Genomic DNA, 26,116 nt, shown 5'->3' with positions numbered 1-26,116 from the left:
AACTTAGATGATTTTTGATTCGACGCACAGTGGCGCCTTTTGAGTTTTTTCTTTGCAAAAATCATAACTTTTGAACCAATAAAGATATTTTAAAAATTTAAAATGCAAATGAAAGCTAATTATTTGAAGTTTTATTGTGTGAAAGCTCAGAATGTCACAGATACAGGGTGATTCAAACATTTTCGTCAAATTCGAAAATTTTTAGAAAAATGCAAAAACAGAATGTTTTTAGTAAAAAATAAAAAAAAAAAATAATAATATTTGTCATATAATGACGTATTTAAGCATTAAATAAGATAAACTAATGATTTTGATAAGATAGCGTGGCACTGCCCACTTATGATAAAAAGTTGTATCTAAGTAGTCACGTAATCAATAACTACCAATATCGATAGACGTATTGTTTCTTTTAAATGGCAATACTCTTATAAAACTCAAATATGTTTTTGGTGCCACAATAACAAGGTGCTTCAAAATTCATCGTACAATTTTACATCTTTCTTTTTTTTTAATTTACAAGCCAAATATGTATTTTATTAATAACTAAAAGTTATTGAAAGTGATTCAATGACATTTTATTTGAGCTAAAGATTAAAGAGCCAACGAATTTTGGAAAAGGGGAGTGGCACTGCCCATTTATGCTAAAAAGTTTGATCTTAGTAACCGCTTTACCAATTTGTACCAACCTCGATAGACGTATTGATTTCTATAAAAATTTAATACTCGTTTGAAGACGAAATGCCTAAGCTTTAAAATAAATTTGATAAAATTTAGAGAAATGCAATAACGAAAAGTATATATTTATAAATTACTAAATTAATTAATTCTTTTATTTGAAATAAAAAATTAACTTGTACATAGATATCTTATTTTTCAATAAAGTAACAAAATTGATTAGTAAATCTCTTTTTCATTGTTGTGATAAGAATTGAGAAACTTATTTTATCTTAACATAGTCATCGTCACTGGAACATATGTATATCTAACAAAGCAACCATTTCTGAGCTATACGCATCTGTAAGATCTTTTTGTGTTCTTACATACCTCATAGATGATATGACGGGAACAGAAGAGATAGATTACATGTTGAAAAGGTCTTCGTTTTGCCTAACTCGTGATACTTTGCAGGTGTTCATACACCTATATCTTTTGCAGTCCTTGTTTTTAGATTCTTGAGCTTATTCAGACAATTCTCCAAATGGTAAGCACGGGTACTCTATTAAATCTTTTCCATGTGCTAAAATTGTATGTACCGTTGGTGTAAGTCTCTTCTCAGGATACTTTTGATGCAGCAACTCTGTAGTTTTAGATGCATGTTCTCCAAATTCCCTCTACTGGTTCATGGCAGTTTAAAATATTTAAAATTACTCCCAATCTTTTCACAATATCTCTATCAACTCCTGTTATGCGAGCAGTCACTCCATAGTTTTCAAAAAATCCTCTTGAGGAGTTACCATCATTTGTATTTCCGTATGCATACTTTGGACAGTCAACTCTAAGGCCAATATCTTTATAGAATGCATCCTGAATTATTTCTTTTCTCCTGTTTTGTTTCTCCTTACATGTTGTATTGTCCTCGAAAACTTCTCCATGTTGTGGTAGTGTATAATTCAGCTTCAAAACAAATTCCATACATCTTACCCTAACATGCCGTGGAGATATTCCATACTCATAATTTAGTATGTCAGTTATTGAATCATCAAGATTTTCAAAGTCCTTTTGGCTCTTCTTACAAATTGGACATTTCATTGTAGATGTCGTATTTGTTATTAAGTTAAAAACTTTTCCATCGACCATTGTTAAAAGAAAATCATGCTTTATTGTAATGACATTCCCCTCTTCAATTTCAATTATTGTTGCTTCTAATTTGGCAATTTGATTTTTTATATCACTCACTGTAGCTTTTATGAGTTCCGAAGACTCCTCGTATTTAAATAATATCGGGCGGCACAATATAGCTGATGACGGACGTGGATTTTTCCTATATTCTGAAGCTTCATCTTTTAGTCGTAATGGAACAATAGAAGCCATAAACATATTACTATCTGTAATTGTTTCATCGTCTACATTTATTCTTTGTTTATATGCGCTTTGTCCTGATGATCCATCATAGCCCCACTTAGTTATCAATGCTAGCTCCTTTGGCAGTGATTTCAACTTTTCTTCAGTAAAACTTTGAAGGAGTCGTGTAGACGTATGATCCATTAGGTTTTGTAGCTCAATTTCAGTTGATACTTCCGTTATTTTGGGACTTAGAGGAACTGCTTCTTTCTTGGCTTGAATAATTTTTTTGTATCCAGGTAAAATATCAGCATTACGTTGCAATAATGACTTACGCAATATAATATATTTTTTCTTCGTTAAACCGTGATCTATAAACAGCCCCAAAACTTCTTCGGGAGTGTATTTCCTAGGTAGCGCATTTGGTGATGTGGGAATGCTTTGTTTGATCCTCATCAGTCGCACTGGACTTGCTACCGCAACTGCTTCTGTTATATGAGACTTCACGTTTTCTTCGTCTTTTTTATATTTAATAGCCAGTGCTTCAGAAAGACGAGTCGTGGCCATAGCTTTTGTGGTATCAGACAGCTTCCTTTTCCTTGTGTAGGTAAAACACTCTTCTATGGGGTTTGTTGGTCTCCCTCTAGTAGGATTGGTTGACGTGCTAGGCGTTTCTTCGACCAAAAAAGTTTTGTCAGCTAGCCACTTTTCATGCTTACCTAGATATTTTGAATTGTTACGATATACGTCCTTTCATTTTCTTTCTATCATAATGTATTGTAAACCAATTTTTTCTTCCAGGCCTTCATTTTCTTTAATGCTTGTTTCACTCGCTAATTCTCTCATAATAGCCTCAACGAAGTCCCGTCTTGACTTTGTAGATTTAAACACCGCAAATAGTTTCGAGTTTTCTAGATACATATTAGAATTGGCTTCGAGTGTATCTGACTTAATATTAAACTATGAACTATATTTAAAAATACTATTCACTTTATTTTAGTAAACAGATTACTTAGTTCCTTAATCTCCAAAAGATGAATGATAATGTGCATTGTATGATGGATAGCTTTATATACCTACTCAAATTATTAAAATGAATTTCAGGTATACAATTCGTAACTAAAAAAATGTATTTTGTTAACAAGTTCCAATAACAAAAACGACCTTACGGCCGTATTGAATTATATATACCTGCTCAGGCGCGTATTTATGCCCAAGGTTGTTTAACTTTATTTGATGTAAAAAGTGAAGTTGCAGCTGGACGCAGATAGACTATGAATTTAGGTAACTGAATATTTCACAAATAACTACTGTTAATTTGACGGAGCACATGTTTTAACATTTTTCTTTTCTTCTATTAAAGTTTTAAAAAGGGCCTAAAAATAGGCATTTCGAAAAACAGGTATATCCGCCAACTTTTAACAAAAAAAAAAAAACAATTTTTTTTAGTTTCTATTGGAAACCTGGCAATCCTATGAAATGCATCCCTGTAAAATGCATATATGTACAACAACTATGTTTTTTCAAATTTTCAACGTTGAGTTCAGTTCTAAAATAAACTTCGTACTAGTAACAACGTGTTTTATATTTATTCCGAGCTTCGCTGTAAGTATACGCGCAACAGGTTATGGGCCCAGAGCCTTGTCGGGATAATATTTAAAACGTTTGGAAGTTATCGCGTGTGTCGCAAAAGAGACTTGAATAGAACTGTGTGAAAAATGAAAAATAAAATGAGTTAAATAAATAAATAAATGTAAGGCGCGATAACCTCCGAAGAGATCTAAGGCCGAGCTTCTCTTCCAATTTGCGTCGTGCTCCTCTTGATTTTTCCCTACAAATTGGCCGGACGGGACCTACATGTTTTATGCCGACTCCGAACGGCATCTGCAAGGCAGATGAGTTTTCACTGAGAGCTTTTCATGGCAGAAATACAATCGGAGCGCTTGCCAGACACTGCCGAGGGGCGACCCCGCTTAGAAAAAATTTCTTCTAATTGAAAAGTCTTATTTCTAAAATTTTGATGTTGCTTTGCCCGGGAGTTGAACCCAGGGCATACGGTGTGATAGGCGGAGCACGCTACCATCACACCACGGTGGGTTCGCTGTATCAAATAGAAAAGTTGGACGACGCCAACTATGATACGTGGTGTATACAGATGCAGTGCATCCTCGTGCATTCGGACATTTGGAGTGTAGTGAGTGGCGAATTTGTGAAGCCAGACGATGCCACGTTAGAAGCCAAATGGAAGAGCGAAAATGAAAAGGCATTAGCTATGATTATATTGTGTTTGAAGCCATCGCAGTTGGGCTATGTGAAGAATTGTACCAATGCTTTAGATGCTTGGCAAAAATTAAAAAGTGTATACAAGCCAAGCGGTCCAATTCGCAAAGTTACATTGTATAAAAAGTTATTAAGCCTGAATATGTGTGAAAATATAACAATGGCAAAGCATATTCAAGAGTTTGTGTGCATTTCTGAGAAATTGGCAGAATTGGATATTAAATTAAACGAAGAACTTTTAGTGATAATTTTGTTGTCCAGTTTGCCACGAAGTTTCGAGAACTTCGTGATCGCAATGGAGACGCGTGACAGTTTCCCCACATTCGAAGTTCTAAAAATTAAATTGCTAGAAGAGTACGATCGTCAAGTACAGTCAGAGGGGCAGCATAAAAGTGTGACAAGCCAACAAGTGTTCCTAGCGACTTCGAAAGGGGAAGGTAAAAATCAAAATAGACAATTCAACGGAAAATGCTTTAATTGTGGTAAGCGTGGACACATAGCGTCAAAATGTAAAGCACCGAAAAAAGACAAGCAGAGTGAGAAGAGTGAGCAGTGTTCGTTCGCGACGCTGGCAGCAGCCGATGTCTCAAGCATCAAACGTTCGTCGTGGTGTCTTGATAGTGGTGCGTCGACTCACATATGCAGTGAGAAAAGTATGTTTTTATCTCTTAAAGAGAGCAAAGAGAAAGTGATGTTGGCATCAGAAAAGTACTTAGAAGCTACAGGTGTAGGAAGTGTTTTGATTAAAGCAAATTGTAACATTGTTTTAAGAGACGTATTATTTGTACCAACAATGGTAGGCAATTTCATTTCAATCGGCAAAGCCATAAGCAATGGTATGCGTGTAAATTTTGATAAACAATGCGCGATTATAAGAAATGAAAAAGGAAATATTGTGCTAAGAGCAGAGAAGAGAAATAACTTGTATATATTTGAAAGCGAAATGTGTGTACAAAAGTGTTTCAGTGCAGTAGAAGAAAATGCAATGATGTGGCATAAACGATATGGCCATCTAAATTTTCAGAGTCTGCAAGAGCTGTGTAGCAAGAGAATTGTTAATGGTATAGAGCTAAAAACACTACCTAAAGACATAAATTGTGACGTATGTATGAGAGCAAAAATATGTGTAAAGTCGTTTCCGAAGGTTAGCGATAATCGCAGAATTTGTTAGATGTGGTACACTCAGATGTGTGTGGGCCTATGCCAAAATTGTCACTTGGTGGAGCACGTTACTTCGCGACGTTTATAGATGACAAATCTAGGCGAATGTATGTGTATTTTCTCAAAACGAAAGACGAAGTGTTTGAGAAATTTAAATTATTTAAAAGCTTAGCAGAATGCCAAACAGAGAGAAAAATAAAAGTGCTAAGAACTGATAATGGCAAAGAGTATGTGAATCGCGAATTTGATAATTTTCTAAATGAGTGCGGCATCCAGAGGCAATTGACTGTTCCTTATACGCCTCAGCAAAACGGTGTCGCAGAGCGAGCTAATAGGACAATAGTAGAGATGGCTCGTAGTATGTTAGTAGAAGCAGGTCTCAATGAAAATTTGTGGGCAGAAGCTGTTGCTACTGCAGTGTATTTGCGAAATCGATCGGTAACCAAACAATTAGTAAACAAAACTCCATACGAGGTGTGGAGAGGCAACAAGCCGAATGTTAGTCATTTAAGGGTGTTTGGTTCAAAAGCAATTGGGTTAGACAAGAGTCAACAGAATAAATTTAGAGAGCGGGGAAAAGAGTATATTTTTGTAGGCTACTCTTTAACATCAAAAGCGTATAGACTGTATGACTGCGAAGAAAGAAGAATAGTTGAGAAACGCGATGTGATGTTCGATGAAAAGGTATTAGGTAGAATGAAAGCGAAAGAGACAGAAATGGTAACAATTGACACAAATGAAATAAGAAGCAAATTACAACAACCATCAAATGAAACCGACAACAAAGTTCGTATTGAGGAGGAGCAATACGAAACAGCATCGGAAGCAGAGAGCGACGTTAGCAACGAAGAAGCAGGAGTGCAATGCAACGAAGGCTGCGTAAATGAATGTTTGACTGAACGAAGAGGAAGGGGAAAACCGAAACGTATACATACTGGTAATGTTGGTCGTCCGCGTAAAGAGTACCATGTTGTTAATTTTGCAAACGATAATCGTGTTAAAATACCGCTGAGCGTAAGAGAAGCATTGTCTAGCGAAAGTAGTGAATGCTGGCAAGAAGCAATGAAAAAAGAGTATGACTCTTTAATGAAAAACAACACATGGGTGCTAGTTGATTTACCTAGTGGTAAGAAAAAAATTGGTTGCAAATGGGTATTCAATTTAAAAAGGGATCAGGCAGGAAATATAGAACGATACAAATCGCGGTTAGTTGCTAAAGGGTGTAGTCAGCAACATGGTATAAACTACAATGAAACGTTTTCGCATGTGGTTCGTCATGCTACTGTACGTATGTTGTTCGCGTTGGCGGCAGAGCTTGAGCTGCATATGCATCAGCTTGATGTCTCAACAGCATATCTAAATAGTGATTTAGATGAGGAAATTTTTATGGAGCAACCAGAAGGGTTTGTAAGCACAAAATACCCAAAACGCGTATTAAAGCTTAAAAAGGCGATATACGGCCTTAAGCAATCAGGTCGCCAGTGGAATCACACGTTAGATGAAATATTGAAAAATATTGGGTTCGAAGCTTGCGTTAATGAACCATGCTTATATAAGAGAAAAGACGGCGATAATTACAATTTGATTGCGATATATGTAGACGACATTATCGTGGCTTGTTCCAGCGAAAACGAACTTATAAAAATAAAGCGACAAATTGCAAACAATTTTGAGGTTGTAGACAAAGGCAAAATAAGACACTTTCTCGGTATGGAAATAGAACGCATTGGAAGTGTAGGCGCTATTTCAGTTGGTCATACTCAATACGTTCAAAACATGCTGCGTCAGTATGGTATGGAGAAGTGTCGTAGTGCATCTACGCCATTAGATCCTGGGTTTAAAGTGCATTGTGATAAAACAGAGTGCGAGAAAGTAGATACTACTGAGTATCAGTCACTTATCGGCGCATTAATGTACCTGGCGATAACAACAAGACCTGACATTTTGCATTCGGTCAGCAAGTTGGCACAACGAAACCAAAATCCGCACATTGAGCATGAGACAGCAGCAAAGCATATATTAAGGTATCTTTCTTCAACCAAAGATTTGAAGCTTGTTTACAAAAAGACTGGTAAGCAAGCCGAAGGTTATGTAGACGCAGATTGGGGTGGCAACACAGAAGACAGAAGATCATTCACCGGTTATGTATTTACAATGGCAGGCTGTGTATTTTCATGGGAAAGTAAGAAACAATCAACAGTTGCACTAAGCAGTACTGAAGCTGAGTATATGGCGTTAACAGCAGTGGCAAAAGAAGCAGTATATTTAAAGAAATTGCTTAGCGAGATTGAATATTGCAAGAATGAAGGACCAATGACTATATACGGCGATAATTTAAGTTCACATAATTTGGCGAAGAATCCGGTTTACCATAACCGGAGTAAACATATCGATATCCGATTTCATTATATACGAGATGTTGTAAAAAATAATGTAATCAATCTGAATTATATTAGCACAGATAATATGCCAGCAGATATTTTGACAAAGAATTTATGTAAAGTAAAGCATGTTAAACTAGTAAATTTGCTTGGATTGAAATAGTATTTGCTTTTGAGATTATATAAAAACTATAATTGTTGAGGAGGAGTATTGGAAACCTGGTAATCCTATGAAATGCATCCCTGTAAAATGCATATATGTACAACAACTATGTTTTTTCAAATTTTCAACGTTGAGTTCAGTTCTAAAATAAACTTCGTACTAGTAACAACGTGTTTTATATTTATTCCGAGCTTCGCTGTAAGTATACGCGCAACAGTTTCAATCCTAAATTAAATTATCTTTAATTGCTATACAAGAAAACGACAACTGGCCGCCTTTTTTACTCACAAAACCATTTTAAATACAACAAAAAAAAAGAAAAATTTAAAATTTTTTCCAATGTTGAAAATTGGTCAACTTTGAACGGCTCTACCTGGTAAACTATAATTTTCTGTGAAAAAACAGTTGCATATTCTTGATCCGTGGAAAATTCTCTATTAGAAACATGTATTAGATTTAGCGAACACTTTCATGATTTTTTTGATTTTTGCCATGCTTTAACGGCAGAGGCGCCACTGTGCGACGCAAAACCAAGAAGTTCCTTTCATTGGAGCACGTTGATCCAGGAATCGTAATTATCAATCGAATGAATCGCACAAATTCCGGAATAAGATCCATATAACATTTGTTTTCTCTCAAAAAATTTACGATTTCACTGATATTGCTGACCTTTGTTTTTTCGCGCTGTAAAATTTCAAGAAAAAAATCTTTAACATTTATAAGTTCAGGATCTTTGAAGTTCCCCTATAAAAGGATGCAATTCTTTTGACATCGTTCCTAGTTATTTCAAGAAACTTCTGCTGTTTATTTACTTGCCGTGTCTCATATTGTCTTTTTGTGTATATAACTACGTGTGTGTGTAGTTGCTTTGCATTCCCGCTGTCGGCTGTGCTCTCTCTCTTATGTAGCAGCGATTGTTTCATTTCTTGTCACATGTGTGTGTGGCTTTTGTGGAGTATTTATTTACTTTCAAGCTAATGATGTTCCGAACCTGCTTATATGAAGAAGAAACTATGAAGAAGCTTTAACCGTGAGAACAACTAGCACAAAATACGTGATTTTCAGTGAATTTTTCCGACTGGGTAGTACTACCCACTACTACCATAGCCTGCCGCCGGCCCTGAAACTAGGAACAATATATCGGGACATCCATAATTTGTTAATAAGTTTCTAAATAGCTTGTGAGTCTTATACAGACCTGTTAAATAATGATTACTAATGGTAATGATTCGCCGTTCAATTGATTATTTTCTTTAAACGCCATTTAATGATTACTTGCCATTATTTTCTATTTTTAATGATTACTTTTCAATTGATTAAAAAAACAATAAAAAAAAAATCATGATTTTTTACGATTATTGAAAAAAATCAAAAAAAAAAAAAATAAGGAATAATCAAAAGTAATCAAAAATCAGAAAAAAATTCAAAATAATCAAAATAACTAGCAGATCCGGCAGACGTTGTTCTGCTATAAATTTGGTCTACCTGTATACATTTTAATAAGCTTTTTCCGTCTAACTCTGCCCTCGCCCCTCTACACTTTTTCCTAATCTTTGTATTCACTCCTCCCTCCGTATTTTTCGCTTCATCTATCTCTATCTTCGTCTTATTCTATCTCTTTCTCAGTCTCCTTCTCTCTTTTCTCTTCTCTCAAGTTTTTCTCATTCTTCTTCATATCTTATTGCCAGTCCCGGAGGGTGGTATGTGTTTTGTTCCAGTCCCATTCCGAGTCTCAGTCCCAGTCCCACTCCGAGTCTCAGTCTTAGTCCCAGTCCTAGTCCTAATCCCAGTCCCAGTCCGTCTCTGGTCTACTTCCCGGAAAAAAGCATCGTGAATACTAATATAGGCAAATTTATATACCAAATTTCAGGCAAATCGAATAGGACGTATGTAAATACATATTATTATTAATTCATGTCTTTATCTCGGCTTCGCATGTATATTTATCAGATGAAAATTACTTTAAAGCTCTCAGCAACAGCTTTCATTTGATATCCATAATACACACACATTCTAGGGGTATCCGGGTCCATGTTTTGGCCTATATCTCGAGACCCTAGTCACCCAGGAGTGTAAAACTTACTCTGCACTAAAGCATACAGCAACAGCTTTCATTTAATATCTATAATACACACACATTCTGGGGTATCCGGGTCCGTGTTTTGGCCTATATCTCGAGACCCTAGTCGCCCAGCGGTGTAAAACTTACTTGTACTAAAGCATGCAGCTTCAATTTGATACCCATAATGTAAAAACACATTCTAGGTGTATCCGGGTCCATGTTTTGGCCAACATCTCGAGACCCTAGTCACCAATAGGTATGAAAACTATCCTGTACTAAAGCACTCATCAACAGCTTCAATTTAATACCCATAATGTAAAAACACTATCTAGGCCTTCACGGGCCCACGTTTTGGCCTATATCTCGAGACCCTAAGACAGTCGGTAGCGTGATGCCGATGTCGGGATCAAATAGATTATATTGCACTGAGTGGTGGGTGATTAACGCGAGCCCGCCTCCATTTCCCCTCTCGCATTCTTTTCTGTGGACGTTATGTCCAGAGCAAGCCTGCAGAGCAGAGCTTGCTGTGTGTTTGGTCTCTTGGATCGCTGCAATGCGGATGTTATGCCGCTTCATGAAATCAAATATCTCCTTGATCTTCCCAGTTAACCCAATACAGTTTAACTGCAGAATTCTGTGTTGTTGTGGCTTGCTGAGCAGCGGGGCAGCTAGAAGGTAGTGGGGGCGCTAAGGCGCAGACTACGGGATCTAGCCCAGAACAACCTGTCCGATGCAACCATCCCTTGCACGTGCCACACTGACAAGAGTATGACCGTCGTAAAATATTATATTCCGGCAAACGAAGGAAAACTATTTCTCGGGACCGGGGTCAGGAGAAGGACCCGGATTGGGTTCGATACCCTCTCGGAGCAGGAGAATACGGCGCAGTACAGCTGCAAGGATCTGCTGTAAGGATGACAATTTGTGGGAGGGACGCAACAAATTAAATGGGGTTACACTGAAATAACAGCCCTTGGTCGGGAAAAATCCCGAGTTGCTCCGGCTCATAGAACCGGCTGCCTTGGGAAGCAAGATGGTTTGTAATTATTTTTTACATTGAAATCAAATCACTTTCGCCAGCGATTAAAAAAAATTATAAGCAATTAAAAACATTTTGACAAAAAACACATAACTGTTTTCGTCAGCGCAGCGACAATATAAATTATTCAAATTTCCGAGCTCAAGGCCACGCATAAATAAAAAACTAAATATGTTATGTTTCAATAAATATATTTGTTTAATAATGGATCGATATTTCGACCTCAATCTGAGATCATCTTTAAGAACTCTTGGCTGTGCCTGATCGAGTCGATCAAATATATTGTGGCGAATTTTCACATCACTAAATAAATGCACAACAACAAAAACATTAAAGCAAGCTACATAAACACATTAATCATCATTTACCCACAAGGCAACGAAGAGATAACTCAAACACAGATGTAGTCATCAGCCGAAGTAGTACTCACGCATACACCCGCATATAGCTATAAGATAGACATAAACTACAAATATATATGTATATAGCAGGCCTGCTTAACCAACGAACCGATATCATTTCGTTACGATAATTAACGTTAATAAACGAAACAAAGTCATTTCGTTTCGTTTATTAACGTTAAGAACGTCAAATTAACGAAATGATTTTGTCTCGTTTTCTGCCATATCAAAACGAAATCAAATCGATTATGTTGATTATTAATTTCAAACTATGCTGGCAAAGCTGACTGATGGCGAAGTCATTAAAGGTGAAAGCATTAGCCAAACTGATTGCAACTTTTGTCATGAATTTTGACAGTACGAACATTTCTCAGAGTATTTTTGACATTACCACCAACGAATTACACAAACAAATTACATGGAGTTTGTGTGTGCATGTCCGCTCGCTGTTACCACCTTACGGCTTTACCATGGCTATAGCATTGCCAGCACAATTCAAACACAAAGTATCACGTTTTTGTTAACGTTTTTAACGTTAACGAAAGCTTTTCGTTTCGGTTAAAAACGAGATACAATTTATCTTGATAATTTCTTTATCGATAATATTTCGAAGTGTTTCAACCGAAACGGTGGACATTTTTTGATAAACGATTAGCTTAACGTTAAGGTGCATCCCTGGTATATAGCTAATAACCAAGCAAGAGATACAATTGTTCTGGAATACAGTTTCGCGAAATGACTAGACCTTCGGAGAAATGGATGAACGAGAAAACAGAGAGTATAAAAGCAGCGCTAGCTGAGACATGACTAATCAGTTTGATTTAAACACGTAATTAGTTGTGAAGTATAAGGTTATTGTAAAGTACTTTAAAAGTAGTCTAATAAAGACCATTTTGCATTACTGAATATTGGAGTTACTTATTCGACAATTTAGCGATTCGAACGTTTGCAGAAGGTTGGAAATAAGCGGAATTTCTCTAAATTCGTTACAATATTTATTGAGACATATAAAATATTTGGTTTTTTATTTAAGCGTGGCCTTGAGCTCCGAAATTATAATAAATAGTGAATTATTATCTTTGAGTTTTCGATTTGTTATCAGCTTTCTATTGATTTGTTATCAGCTTGTCTTCGTCTTCTTATTAGTTTAATATCGGCTTGCTATCGTAGAATTATAGGTACATATGTACATATCTGTTTCATAACAAACCGATGAGTCGTCGTCAAATCGATAACAAATTCGCAACTCCCCAAGAAGAAATCGATAGTTTTTCGATAGTAAAAAGATACAGTTTTGATATCAAAATCGATCATTTTTCGATAACACGGAGATAACAAATTGGTAACAGCCCGATAACAATTATTTAAGTTTCCGAAAACAAATTGATATCACTTTGATGACTTATGGATACATTTTCGGTAAGTAATCGAAGAGTTTTTAATGTCAAATCGATAAGTATTCAATTACACTCCGATTAGAAATCGGTGAGAATCCGATAAAAAATTGATAGCATATCGATTACAATAGTGCCCAAAATAGCATTTCTTGTCTGTTATTTCTGTTTGGTGAACATAACGGATTTAAATTCCCTCGGTGTAACCGATTAGGAAAAAGCAATCAAAGCGAAGAAGCAACTGGCGCGCTTTTTTGAACGGCCACAATCGTTTCCACGGTTAGCGCCAATTAAGAAAGTAGTAAACATAACAGAAATAAACCGCACAAATCACTCTCAAATGAATTTATCACAACCCACTGAATGCAGTTTGAGCAGTGCTAGGTATTCATCGGAACCTGAATCCCGGATATCCAAGCATCATTCAGAGGATTGAATTTAGCAGAATGCATAGACCAGCAGTGATTAAGATGATAACAATGATTCTGATTTTATCGACCCTGGTAAGCCTAGACTTTTTTCTTAACATCTCAAAAACTCAAAGTCATCGTATCACTTAGTTAGAAATCGCGGACTGTCAAAATTGGCAGCACAACTGCTGGCTTCACGATTAAGGGAAAAGAATTTGGTAACGAAAGAAATCCATGTCACGTATTACCGTAGACGAACTTATGCTATACTCTCAACATCTGGGTGTAAACATGAGTATCAAGATGCACTTTTCCGACCGTTTTTGGACCGTTTTCCTGAAAATTTAGGCGATCCCAGTGAATAGTAGGTTGAGCGTTTTCACCAGGACCTTCGCACTATGAAGATCTATATAAAGGACACTGGAACGCACATACGTAAGCTTATTACTGCTGGAACATTCAGAGTAGTACTCATGAATCAACTCATAGAAGAAACTCGCTTAAAAGAAAATTTAACTCACTGATATATAATAACAAGCAGACCCGTTAGACGTTGTTCTGCCCTAAATTTGGTCTATCTGCATACATTTTAGTAAGCTTAACTCTACCCTCCCCCCCTTCACTTTTCCTTAATCCTTTTATTCACTCGTCCCTCCGTCTTTTTCGCTTCATCTATCTTTATCTTCGTCTCACTCTATCTCTATCGCAGTCTACTTCTCCTTCCCTCTTTTCTCTTCTCTCAAGTTTTTCCCATTCTTCTTCATCTTATTGCCTGTCCCAGAGGGTGGTATGTATTTTGTTCCAGTCCCATTCCGAGTCCCAGTCCCACTCCGAGTCTCAGTCCCAGTCCTAGTCCTAATCCCAGTCCCAGTCCCATCCCGTCTCTGGCCTACTTCCCGGAAAAAAGGATCGTAAATACTAATATAAGCAAATCGAATAGGACGTATGTAATTAGGTATGTGGGTATTATTAATTCATGTCTTTATTTCGGCTTCGCATGCATAATTTATCAGTTTTGCCAGGTTGATGCGACTAAATGGAATATCACAATGAAAATTACATTAAAGCTCTCAGCAACAGCTTTCATTTGATATCCATATTACACACACATTCTAGGGGTATCCGGGTCCACGTTTTGGCCTATATCTTGAGACCCTAGTCACCCAGCGGTGTAAAACTTACTCTGTACTAAAGCATGCAGCTTCAATTTGATACCCATAATGTAAAAACACATCCTAGTGTTACCCTGGTCGACGTTTTGGCCTATATCTCGAGACCCTAGTCACCAATAGGTATGGCAACTACCCTGTACTAAAGCACTCATAAACAGCTTCCATTTGATACCCATATTGTACAAACATATCCCAGGATTACCCAGGTCCACGTTTTGATCTCAAGAACCTAGGCAGAACGGGATAAAAAGTATCCTATGTCTGTCTCCTGGTTCTAAGCTACCCCTCCAACAATTTTCAGTCAAATCTGTTCATCCGTTCTTGAGTTATAAATAGTGTAACTAACACCACTTTCTTTTATATATATTAACCTGGGTCGATTTGTATGGACGAAAGTTAACCGATATCGCGCCATCGATTTTTCGATAGGATTTGGGCTCAGGAAAAAAGTTCCACTACGCATACCCAAAAAAAATAATTTTCGAGCCTGCGAAATTTCATTTTTTTTACTTTTTTTGGACTTTGATTTGTAAGGTTTTTTTCATGACATACTAAAAAAATTTTCATATGGAATCACGTCCTTTCCAACCTCCCACACACCGCAGCCCTACTTGTTGTGTGTCAAATATACATCAGCTGCTCGAAATCACGTCTTATCACCAGCTCCAGTAACTTTGGGCGGGTGGCTTGGGATCACGTCCTTTCCAACTTCTCACACATCGCAGCTTGTTGTGTGTCAAGTAAGCTGCTCGAAATCACGTCCATTCCGACAACACTAATAATCAATTCACGTTGCTCAGCATCACAGTCCATCCCGACAACTGATTTAATAATGTATATACATATTTTATAATATAATTTTGTTCAATTTGTATGCTTCTGTAATTTATCTGTAATCCGTACTATATTTAGTCTGATTAATTGTTAAATTTGTAGACTAATAATAATAAATAAATAAATATGTATTTTTTTTTTTTTTTTTTTGAAAAAACTGTTATCGACAACGTTTTTAGCGGACATTTTTGGGTCGGACAGGGTATACATGAAAATTTTACAATAAAAAACAAAAACCTTAAAAATCAAAGTCGAAAAAAAGACAAAAAAATTAAATTTCGTAGGCTCGATAATTATTTTCCTGAGCCCAAATCCGATCGAAAAATCGATGGCGCGATATCGGTAAATAAATCGACCCAGTCTAATGTACATACATATGTATGTCAAGCTGATATGATATGAAAATACATACATATGTACATCCATATATGTATACCTATAAACCTTCGCCCGAAGTTAAGTAACGCAGCGAATGCTATGTATGTAAGTATGTGTCGCCTCATACCTCACTCAAAAGCAATTTGCGCGCTCAGTTGACAGCGAACAACCACACGTATGCATTTTTTTGTAAAAATGTTACTTTTGTTTAAACAATTTGGCTGATATAAGAAAGGAGCCAATTTTTTTTATGCAGAACGAAGGTAAATATTTCAAAGTTTTACTGCAAAGTAGAATTTTTCAAATCCATCCATCCTTTTATGAGTTATAGCTGTGTAAACAAAAATTTTATGATTTTTACTACATTTTGGCAATTTGCCATGCCCCTATAATATATATCTTCAAACTATATTGAAAATATCCATCTCACGTAGCTAAGTTTTCAAATGCAAAAAACGGTTTTAAAATCGGAGCATTCTGTGTGAAGTGATGTGCGTACAACGACATTTAGCGACTTTATTTTATAAGATTTATAAAGTTTATTTTTTGAAAAAAAAAAATATTTTTACTAAAAACTTTATTATTACATATTTCGGAAACAAGAGTTGCTAAGAAAAACGGCTTTTACATTTGAAATTAGGGACCAGTGGCCACCAGTGTTAGTTTTCGATGATAAATCCAACACTTTTCGATATTAAAATTCGATTAAATTTTATTTAACTTAATTAATAATAATAAATAAATAAAGTTGTTTAATTTTTTTAATTAATCTAAATTAATTTCATTTCATTTTATTTTTATTTATTTTACTATGTTATTTTATATGTTACTTTATTTAATTTAATTTTACTTTATTTTTTTTTTAATTTTTTATGTTTTTGAATCATGCACAGTGATAGCAAGAGCACTTAGATCGAGGTCAACGGAGGCGCTATCCGCATAATAATAAAAATACAAATTTGAAAGCTTGAAAGCTTTAATTTTAAGACCGATCCAAACTTATTCGTAATTCGCCGTCTACATTTAAGTAAGTATACGAAAGAACAAATGTAGGTACTTACGGTTGCATTCTCAGGTGTCATTATTTCCAGTAGTATATTAATAATGCGTTTCCGATATGAAAATCCTAGCTCTCCACAAAATTCCTTCTCTTGAAAAGCTAAGGAAATTACATTAAGTGTTTCACGCGTATCGAATTTCAGAAGAGCACGCAAATATGGGTAAGGTAGTTCATTTGCTACGCTAGTATTTGAATGTAACGAAGTTAAGCAGCGTAGAACTTCGTGTTTTACGTTTTGAACAAGTTCGATTGGAATTTCACCGCGGGGATAACCACGACCCGCTAGGCAACTAGATATGTACACGAGTAACGTATTACCTAAGTCCGAGTGTTGTTCTTCAGATATCAATGGTATTAGCTCAGTTAGAGAACTTGAATAATCAATAAGCGCATGTGTATTGAGGTAGATTTGTGCTCGATAAAGTTTATGACGTTTCGATGCTTTCAAAATCTGATTTAAATCAAGGCAAGTCCAATCAAGTTTAAGTATTACATCTTCCAAGTGCGATGGTGATATATCTAGCCAATGATCGACCAATGCCTGTGATATAGTTGGGCTTACATAGTTTATATTTTCGTTTTCAATATGCTCTGTGATATGTTGTAGATAGAGAGTCTTATTTTGCAAACGATCCCAAAGCTGCGTCCATAACAAATCCAGTTCTCCTATTGTTATGAGACATTTTATTATAGGCCCCAAACAGTAATCTGGTGCCCGAGCTGAAGCACCCAAGTACTCTTTAAACAACATTATGATACGCTCTTTAGCTTGCGCTTTCCGTTTGGGTCGTTCAGCAGTAGCACGATAGCCCTCTAAAGCGAGATCACATGCTTCTTGCCATCTATGATTTTTTACCTAAGAGTAAACAAAATAAAACAATTACAGTTGTATAAATTCGAATAAAACTGTAGCTGTTAAAAACGTAATGAAACCAAGCCGCAACTTTTTAAAACCGTTATTTAAATACTGTGACGAATATTACCATCTCTAAGCTGTTACTAAGTAAATGCACAACAACAGAAACATAAAAGCAAGCTACATAAACACATTAATCATCATTTACTCACATACATACAAGGCAACGCAGAGATAACTCACATACAGATGTAGTTATCGGGGGAAGTAGTACCCACATATCCACGCGCATATGGCTATGCGAGAGGCTATAAACCAGGGCTCTTCAAAATTGAAAGTGCGCCTGAATTAGCGAGAGCGCAATCGTCGCGATGATCGTGTGGGTGAATTGAATTTTCATTTATTCGCTTTCTAGCTAGCAACGAGGTAACAACAAGCATATGTATCGCGCATACTTATTCACACATATTTTGATACCGATCAGCCGATACCCATCATCGATGTTGCTACGCCAAGTGTCAAGCTGCGACTAACTCAATTAACGACGACAGAACGAATTATATGCGTGTGAATTGAGAGGGCACAATTGTACTATGAAATGGAGAGGCCTGCTATAAACTACAGATACACACGCGTATAGCTGGTAACCAAGTACAAAATTCTAGCAGAAGAAACGTCTAGACACTTGGGCAGAGAGAATAAAAGCAGCGCTAGCTGAGTAGTCAGTAATCAGTTTGATTTAAGCACGCTATCAGTTGCGAATTATAAGTGTTATTGTGAAGTACTTTCAAAGTAGTATAATAAAGACCATTTTATAATACAGATTATTGGAGTGTTTTATTAAACGGTTTATCGATACGAACGTAAGCAGAAGGTTGCAAATAAGCGGAATTTCCCTAAATTCGTTACAATACGTAAAAGAATGCAACCGGAAGAGTTTCAGGCACCGGTTCCAAACGGGTTTGCATAATTTCCAGATACTGGAAAAACAAAACAGTTTCACCTTAATTTTTTAAATAATTAGTTCTATTACATCCCAAACGGAACCCGCCTATGGAAGCAAAGGAAGAGGGCTGCCCTTCTTCGATGGAAGAATCAGGTGGAAAACGTTTTATATTTCCTTGGTGTTATAAATAGTAATAAGTAACTTATTTGAAATGTTTTTGACTGAAGTTTAGCGCTCTGGAGTATGCCCTAAGAAATTTTTGATTATTCTGCACCTTTTTCTGTAGCTCGAATCGCTGAACTGTCGAATAAATAACTCAAATATACAGTATAGCAAACTTTATTTACAACACTACCATGGGGCAGTAGTACTTCACAATTAAATTACTCGCGTACTTCACTTATTGCGTGTTAAACTGAATCATTGTACCTAAACTTGCCCTGCTTTTGTACTTTATACCTTCAGTTACCTCGTTCACCTATTTCTCCTAAGGTCTAGACTTTTCACGAACAGCCCCATCATATAGTTGTTTCTCATAGTTGGTTATTTAGCTATATACATGTATTTTTGAGGTAATGTCATCTTCACTCTTAGCTGCTGATTACATGTATGTGAACTATTCTCTTCGCTTTTAGCTTTGATGTTTACTTGCATATGTGGCTGCTTGCTTTGATAATTACGTGTATGTATGGCTGCTTGCTTTGCTGTTGTTGTGCATTTATTTACTAGTAGCATAGTGACATAGTGGTAGCGTGTTCCGCCTATCAATTCTCGGGCGAAGCAACATCAGAAATTTAGAAACAAGTTTTTTTTTAATCGGGGTCGGCCCTTGGTAGTGATTTGTCAAACACTCGGAGTGTATTTCTGCCATAAAAAGCTTCACAGAGAAAACTAATCTGCCCTGCAGATGCCGTAGGCGTAAAACACGTAGGTCACGTCCCGCCAGTTTGAATGAAAATATTTAAATGGAGTAGGACGCAAATTGAAAGAGAAGCTCGGCCTTAAATGTTGTTGTTGTTGTTGTAGAGATAAGGTTGCTCCCCGAAGGCTTTGGGGAGTGTTATCGATGTGATGGTCCTTTGCCGGATACAGATCCGGTACGCTCCGGTAACACAGCACCATTAAGGTGCTAGCCCGAACATCTCGGGAACGATTTATATGGCCACATTAAACCTTCAGGCCATCCCTCCCTCCCCACCCCCAAGTTCCATGAGGAGCTTGGGGTCGCCAGAGGCTCGTCTGTTAGTGAAACAGGATTCGCCGCGGATAGGTGAGGTTGACAATTGGGTTTGGAGAAGCTGTATATTGCGCTGGCAACCTGAAGGGTTGCCCTACACAGCCCCTTGAATCATTTTAGTCGCCCCTTACGACAAGATACCTACCGCGGGTATATTCTGACCCCTTAACCCGCTGGGGGACTCGGCCTTAAATCTCTTCGTATGTTATCGCGCCTTGTATTTGTTTATCTATGTATATATTCATATTGTGGCGTATATTAACATTTCGATGCATCACTATGCTGCCTCTAAATAAATGAAAAACGGTAAAGCAAGCAGCCACACATTTGTACATGTGAACATCGATCAAAACAAGAAGCCACACATACATGTAAACAGCGAAGCTGACTGCTCTGGAAGTCCGACTAATCTCTAAAGAGAGCGGTCTCTGATTGATCTCTTTTGTCTACATTGGGGCATAATTGATCCTCTCAAGTTCCTCTTGGGTACAGTTGGGATTAGTCAAGTTTAAATCTATGTAGCCCATTTTAAGACACGTAAAAAGAAAGCTTAAAAAAAAACCTAAATGACTTGGACCATAGGTTCCATTATCGTCGACCCATATCTCTTGGAATGACTTAACAATTTTTTTACATTGATGTATCTAACAATTTTGTGAAAGTTTTAACATTACGTTTAAAACGTACATAACCTCGTACCATACGAAAACTAACACCTTTTGATAAGAAAAGAGATCGGTCTTCATTCGTTCCCATATTGGTCCTATCGTTCCCGTTCGGGTATTAATGGGTAAAAAAAGTATCTTCATGCGACATATGAAAACAACAGAGAATACAAAGATATGAAAACTGGCATTAGTTGCATAGTCCTTTGCGACTTCCTGGACTCATCCTCGACTGCTCGCATTTTTGCAGGGAATTTATTACCACATACACACGCATAGGTATAACTAGAAGACAAAAGTAAATACTAGATACATAAAGAGAAATAAACAAGCGGCTGTTCGAGAAGGTTGTTCGTGAAAGTCTAGATCTTGGGAGAAATGAGCGAACGAGTAAAGGGCATAAAAATAGCGCAAGCTGAGAAATAGTCCATCAGTTTTTTTTTAAACACGCTTTTAGTGATGTACGCGAGTATTCTGATTGTGAAGTACTTCTGCCACAGTAGAGTTGTAAACAAAGAACATTTTGCCATACTAAATATTTTAGTTATTTATTGGACAGTTTAGCGATTCGAACGTTAACAGAATGTGCATAATAATCAGGAATTTCCTAAAATTCGTTACAATATATTAAAGTCTATGGGGCATATTCATAGTAAGTGAAAATACTTAATAAAGCTAGTAGCAGCTTTCTCTAAATATATACTTACCAAGTAGCTAATACGTTCCGTCCATGTACGTACAGCGATCATATGTAAAGAACGTGCTCCCAAAATATATAGCTGGGTGCCTCTTGACATTAATGAATTATAACATGCATGCGTACCAGCTAGAGCCAAAGCCGGCGATACGTTACCACCGGTAGCAAGCCCTTTAAATTGAGCTGATCCATATACTAGTCCAGCATTTGCCATATCGATGCATTCCAATTCCTTACTGGAACGTACGTCTATTAAATGTAGTATTTCTGTTGTATCCATGCAAGCTACACATTTTGGCCCCAACCAATGTACGGATAATAAATTTGTTTGCATTTGTACATGACGCAAATAAAGTAAGGTAATTCTTCCGTTTGCCATAAAAAGTTGATGGAAAAATAGTTGATTGCCTCGACCCACCACAATAACTGGATCAATAGAGCGTGTCGTATCAGCAGCTTGAATTAGCACCATTTGCCATGCTAAAACTGGCAAACAATCAGATGGTCCTTGTAGCGCATGATACTTAATAACTTTAAGGCGTGGACGTATGGTTACTATAAAGTATTTCGACAATGTCGCTAAGGCAACAATGCAATATTGGTCTAACTCATGTGAGCTGTCTATTATTAATGGTTCCATAGTGCAAACCTCTCCGCGTGCTCCACTAAAAAGGCAACGTGATGAGCAACCACGTATACCCAGCTTACGTGTGAAGGTAAGTGACCAAACAGAACCACCAGAATCAGAGCAAAGAGCAAGTGCTGCTCTAGATGTCCACTTTAAATGCAATACTCCTGTATTAGGAGTGATTACATCGAATAGATTACGCAGCACATTCCCAGATTGTGTATCAATCATAACAACTAGTCCACGTGCAAATCCAGCTAACAAACGCGTACAGTCTGCATTAGAACCCAATGCAGATACTGCACCTTGACCGTGTTTATCCTGATGAGTCCAACGTAGTGTTTGTGTTATATCAAAGTTTAAGATATGTCCATGCGATGTACCGATGCTAATTAGTGAGGAAATGGTACACGCTGTTGCTAGACCCGAATTAGAAGTTTCCTAAAATGAAAAATATATATGATAGAACTTATCATTGTTGAAGGGGAATCAATAGAGACAACTCAAAAATAATGTGTTTTTTTTTAATCAGTGTATCACTGTTTACTATTAAGGAGATAAATGTTCCTTTTTATTATTAGAACGCATTGGACAGGCACAGATACTTACCACCGCAGTTGCTATTTGTGCCGATATACCCTGCATCATAGCATAACGCATAATGGAACCTCCGCCACCGGAACCTCCGTTACGCACACCGCCATCTTCAGCTATAGAGGGCGTTGGTGTAGGGGCTGGACCTACAACGCCCAGTTCTGAGCCAATATCAGAGTCTGCTTCAAATTCGCTTAATACTGATTCCAAGGTTGGCAATGCCCCAGTGGGTGGTATAGAATATTCCACATCATCTAACTAAAAATTGTAAAACACATATATTGTGAAGATGTGAAAGAGACAAAATAAATTTACGTCTTCTACATCAAGCAAAGATTCTGCTAACAGGCTGTCACTAGATCCTCGATCCGATTCTAGGAGCGACTGTAGCGATGACGCTTTCAATTCATTCATGTTTTTATAATTTCTTAAATGTTAATTGCCACTTTTTTATGCCCTCTAGTTATTTTCTACATCAAGTTAATGGTTTTCAATTAAATTTGCATTTCCACACTCCCATGAATACACTCATTTGTTGTCACCACGACCCTTCTCAACAGCTGTTGAATTTTTTATTATTTTGACATATTCAAATGACAGGACGTCAGCTGATAGAGAACCTCACTCAATATTGCCAAATGTTTACTCTGTTAGACCTGTTCATATTGCAAATATATTAGGTCCATTTTTATAGTTCTAGTTTAAACTCTAGTTAAAGTTGATTAGAGTTTATCCCTGCCACTTAGGCCGCTTTAGCTGTGATAATCAGTAAAATGTAATGTTATCGAACAACGTGTCTAGGTTAAATTCTAGCCAGCTTTAACAATTAATTGTTTCAAATCGCACTGAAAAACCAGGCCTAACTTTGCAATTGTTTATATTAACAAACCCAACATGTTGCATGATTGTGGCCATGTTCGCTTCTGCACAAAAATCATGGATATTATAAAGTCCATTCCGACGGAGCCGCATCTCATTTACTTTTGCAACGTTTTGAAGCGTTGTTGTAGCAATAAGGACACTCCCCGAAGGTCTTGGCGAGTTTTATCGATGTAGATGGTGCTTTGCCGGATGCAGATCTGGTACGTTCCGGTAGATAGATAGATAATTAATTGGGTATCGCACTGCGACCATTGGTCTATTGTGCCCTCAAATGCTTCACAGCACCTCATCCAAGCCGAATTCTCTGATGAACCCTAGCAGTTCACCTGGCTTGAGGGATTTGATGTCACAATGCTCTGGCCATGGTGAGCCCATAAAGTTAGCCCTATTTCTTGAGATTGCGATTGAGTCTCCGCTGATCGATCACAAAATCGGCATGTGTTGTTCGATAGTATGCCCAGCTTCTGGATGCGGCTGTTCAGCTACCATGTCCTGTAAGAATAGCTGTTAGGATCCTTAGGTTATCCTTCGAGAGGCCTATTAATGCCCTATATCGAGTTGTGTTGTAGCCCCCTAACAGTAACTTAGATTGTCTCAGGCCTGGCATATTGCGCCAGTATTCTTCCCTCTTTTCCCTTTCTTCTGGTAGTAGAAGCCCTCTGATTTCCTGCGGGCCTACTGGCAGGAACGGCTCAGGACCAATAGGTCGTGTCGTTGCTACCTCTCTTGCCAGGCTGTCCGCCTGCTGATTACCCTCAGCTCCCCTGTGGCCAGGGACCCAGGCCAACAGCAGTTCGTTGTGCGCTCCTAGTTGACTTAGCTTTTCAACGCACTCAAGGACTAGTGCTGATTTTATTTCAGACGCCGAGATCGCCTTGAGGACGGCCTGACTGTTACTGAGTATGGCAATTGTTTCATTGGAGTATTCGCGCTGAAGGTTCAGGTCAGCGCACTGGCTTATAGCGAATATTTCCGCTCGGGTATGCTCCCAGAGGTGTTGATATCTTTGCTCTGTGTCCAACGACTCCAGATCCAATCACCTCTGGCGTCTTCGAGCCATCCGTATACCATACTATTCTATTTAGCTGATGAGTGTACTCAATTCTGCTTTCCTCCCACGTACCCTTGTCTCCCAGTTCTACTTTATACCTTTTCTCATAGACTATCTGCCTGAGGATATCATCCCTCGGGAGTTGAGAGATTGGGATCTTCTCTCTCAATTCCCCCATGTTTCGGGACGATATGACTTTACCTATGCCCGAGCCCTCCTTAGCGATATTCAGGAGGGTTCGCTTGGCTGGCTGCTCTATTGATATATGCAGCGGCGTCAGATCGAGGATAGCCTCCAGCGCTGTTGTAGGGCATGTGCGCATAGCTCCTGTGATGCGTACACATGCCAGTCGCTGAAATTTTGACAGTGCTTGCCTCGTCGCCAGAGTTGTTCTCGATGCCCAGGCTATCGAGCCATATGTTATCGTAGGTTTTACTATCATGGTATACATCCATCTTAGCACATGCGGGCTGCAGCCCCATGATTTGCCTGCTAAACATTTGCATACCATGATGCACCTGGTGGTCCTAGCTCTCATGGAGTCGAAGTGCTGTTTCCATAGGAGCTTGGTGTCAAAAATGACCCCCAAGTATTTCACCGCAGTTCCATATTCTAGTGCTACGCCATCTATTGTTCTTGCTCTCAGGGCTGGTAGGGCCCTTCTTCTGGTGAAGGGGATGATGGTCGTTTTAGATGGGTTGATGTTAAGCCCGCACTGGCGTACCATCCCTTTGTAATGTTCAATGCTCTCTGTATTATGTCACAGAGCTTGCTCTCGAATTTACCCCTTGCAATTATGACGATGTCGTCAGCATATCTTTGACATCTTATGCCACTGTCAGGTAGTTTTTGCAGGAGTTCACCCACTACTAGGCTCCACAGAAGGGGTGATAGAACACCTCCTTGAGGGCGCCACCTCGTGGTATTAACCCTAACTGCGCTGTTGCCTACATGGACTTCAGTGATTCTTGTGCGGAGTAGATGGTCAATCCATCTCTGGATAGGTATCTGAATTCCTCTTCTCTGCAGTGCTATGTTTACGCTTTCGTGAGATGTGTTGGTCAAAGGCACCCTCGATGTCAAGGAAAGCGCAAATCACTGTTTCCTCTGTTTCGAACGCCCTCTGTTAATTGGTACAGAGCTGTGTCCGTGGACCTACCCGCTCTGTACGCATGCTGGCTATGATGTAGGGGTCAAGGGCCCTATTCAGTAACTATGAGTTTTGAAATGTACATTTTTCTTTCAGACAAATTATATGAAGAAAAAGTGTACATTTTAAAACTCACAGTTACTGAATAGGGTGCCAGCTTTTGAGGACGTTCGACCTAATTCCTTGGTCTATTATCTTTTCCATTGCCTTCAAGACAAAGGAAGTTAGACTTATTGGTCTGAATGACTTTGCTTGTGAATGGTCGTTTTTACCTACTTTTGGTATGAAAACCACCTTTGCTCTTCTCCACATCATGGGTATGTATCCCAGTGCCAGGCTATCTCTCATGATCCTGGCAAGATGTGGGAAAATCTGTGTCTCTTGTTGCATTAGCGCCTGGTAGATGCCATCCAACTTCCGGTAACAAGCACCTTGGAAGTCTGGCCCGACCATCTAGGGAACGATTTGGTATGACCACATGAAACCTTCTTGAGAACGTGGCGTCACCAGAACCTCGACTGTTAAAGTAACGGGATTCGCACGGGAAAGTGAAGTTGACAATTGGGTTGGAGAAGCTATATATTGCGCTGGCAAACCCTTGAAAGGTTAGCTCTACACAACCCCTTGAATAAACTAGATATTTAAAGGGTCTGGAAAAGTTGGCATAGTCTTAA

At 38.0% G+C, this 26,116-nt stretch overlaps 1 protein-coding gene across 2 annotated transcripts in view; it reads right to left on the bottom strand.

Annotated features, from left to right (window-relative positions):
* Positions 1-22,899, bottom strand: part of Vps8 (vacuolar protein sorting 8) — a 30,000-nt gene extending 7,101 nt beyond the window's left edge. Inside the window, exons 1-4 of one of the 2 annotated variants that reach the window (XM_067788699.1) lie at positions 22,684-22,899; positions 22,375-22,617; positions 21,148-22,206; positions 16,738-17,592 (exon numbers count right to left, since the gene is read on the bottom strand). In XM_067788699.1, the coding sequence (XP_067644800.1) occupies positions 16,738-17,592; positions 21,148-22,206; positions 22,375-22,617; positions 22,684-22,773 (2,247 nt within the window). In that variant the 5' untranslated portion in view covers positions 22,774-22,899. Of the gene's footprint in view, positions 1-16,737; positions 17,593-21,147; positions 22,207-22,374; positions 22,618-22,674 lie in introns of both variants that reach the window. The other variant, XM_067788698.1, reaches the window with a different exon arrangement.
* Between the last annotated feature and the right edge of the window lie 3,217 nt (positions 22,900-26,116).

This window comes from Eurosta solidaginis, chromosome 5, assembly GCF_040869045.1.
Source record: "Eurosta solidaginis isolate ZX-2024a chromosome 5, ASM4086904v1, whole genome shotgun sequence".
In the NCBI taxonomy this organism is placed as follows: Eukaryota; Metazoa; Arthropoda; class Insecta; order Diptera; family Tephritidae; genus Eurosta; species Eurosta solidaginis.
The sequence above is the reverse complement of the archived record's forward strand: the minus strand, read 5'-3'. Positions and strand labels throughout refer to the sequence as shown.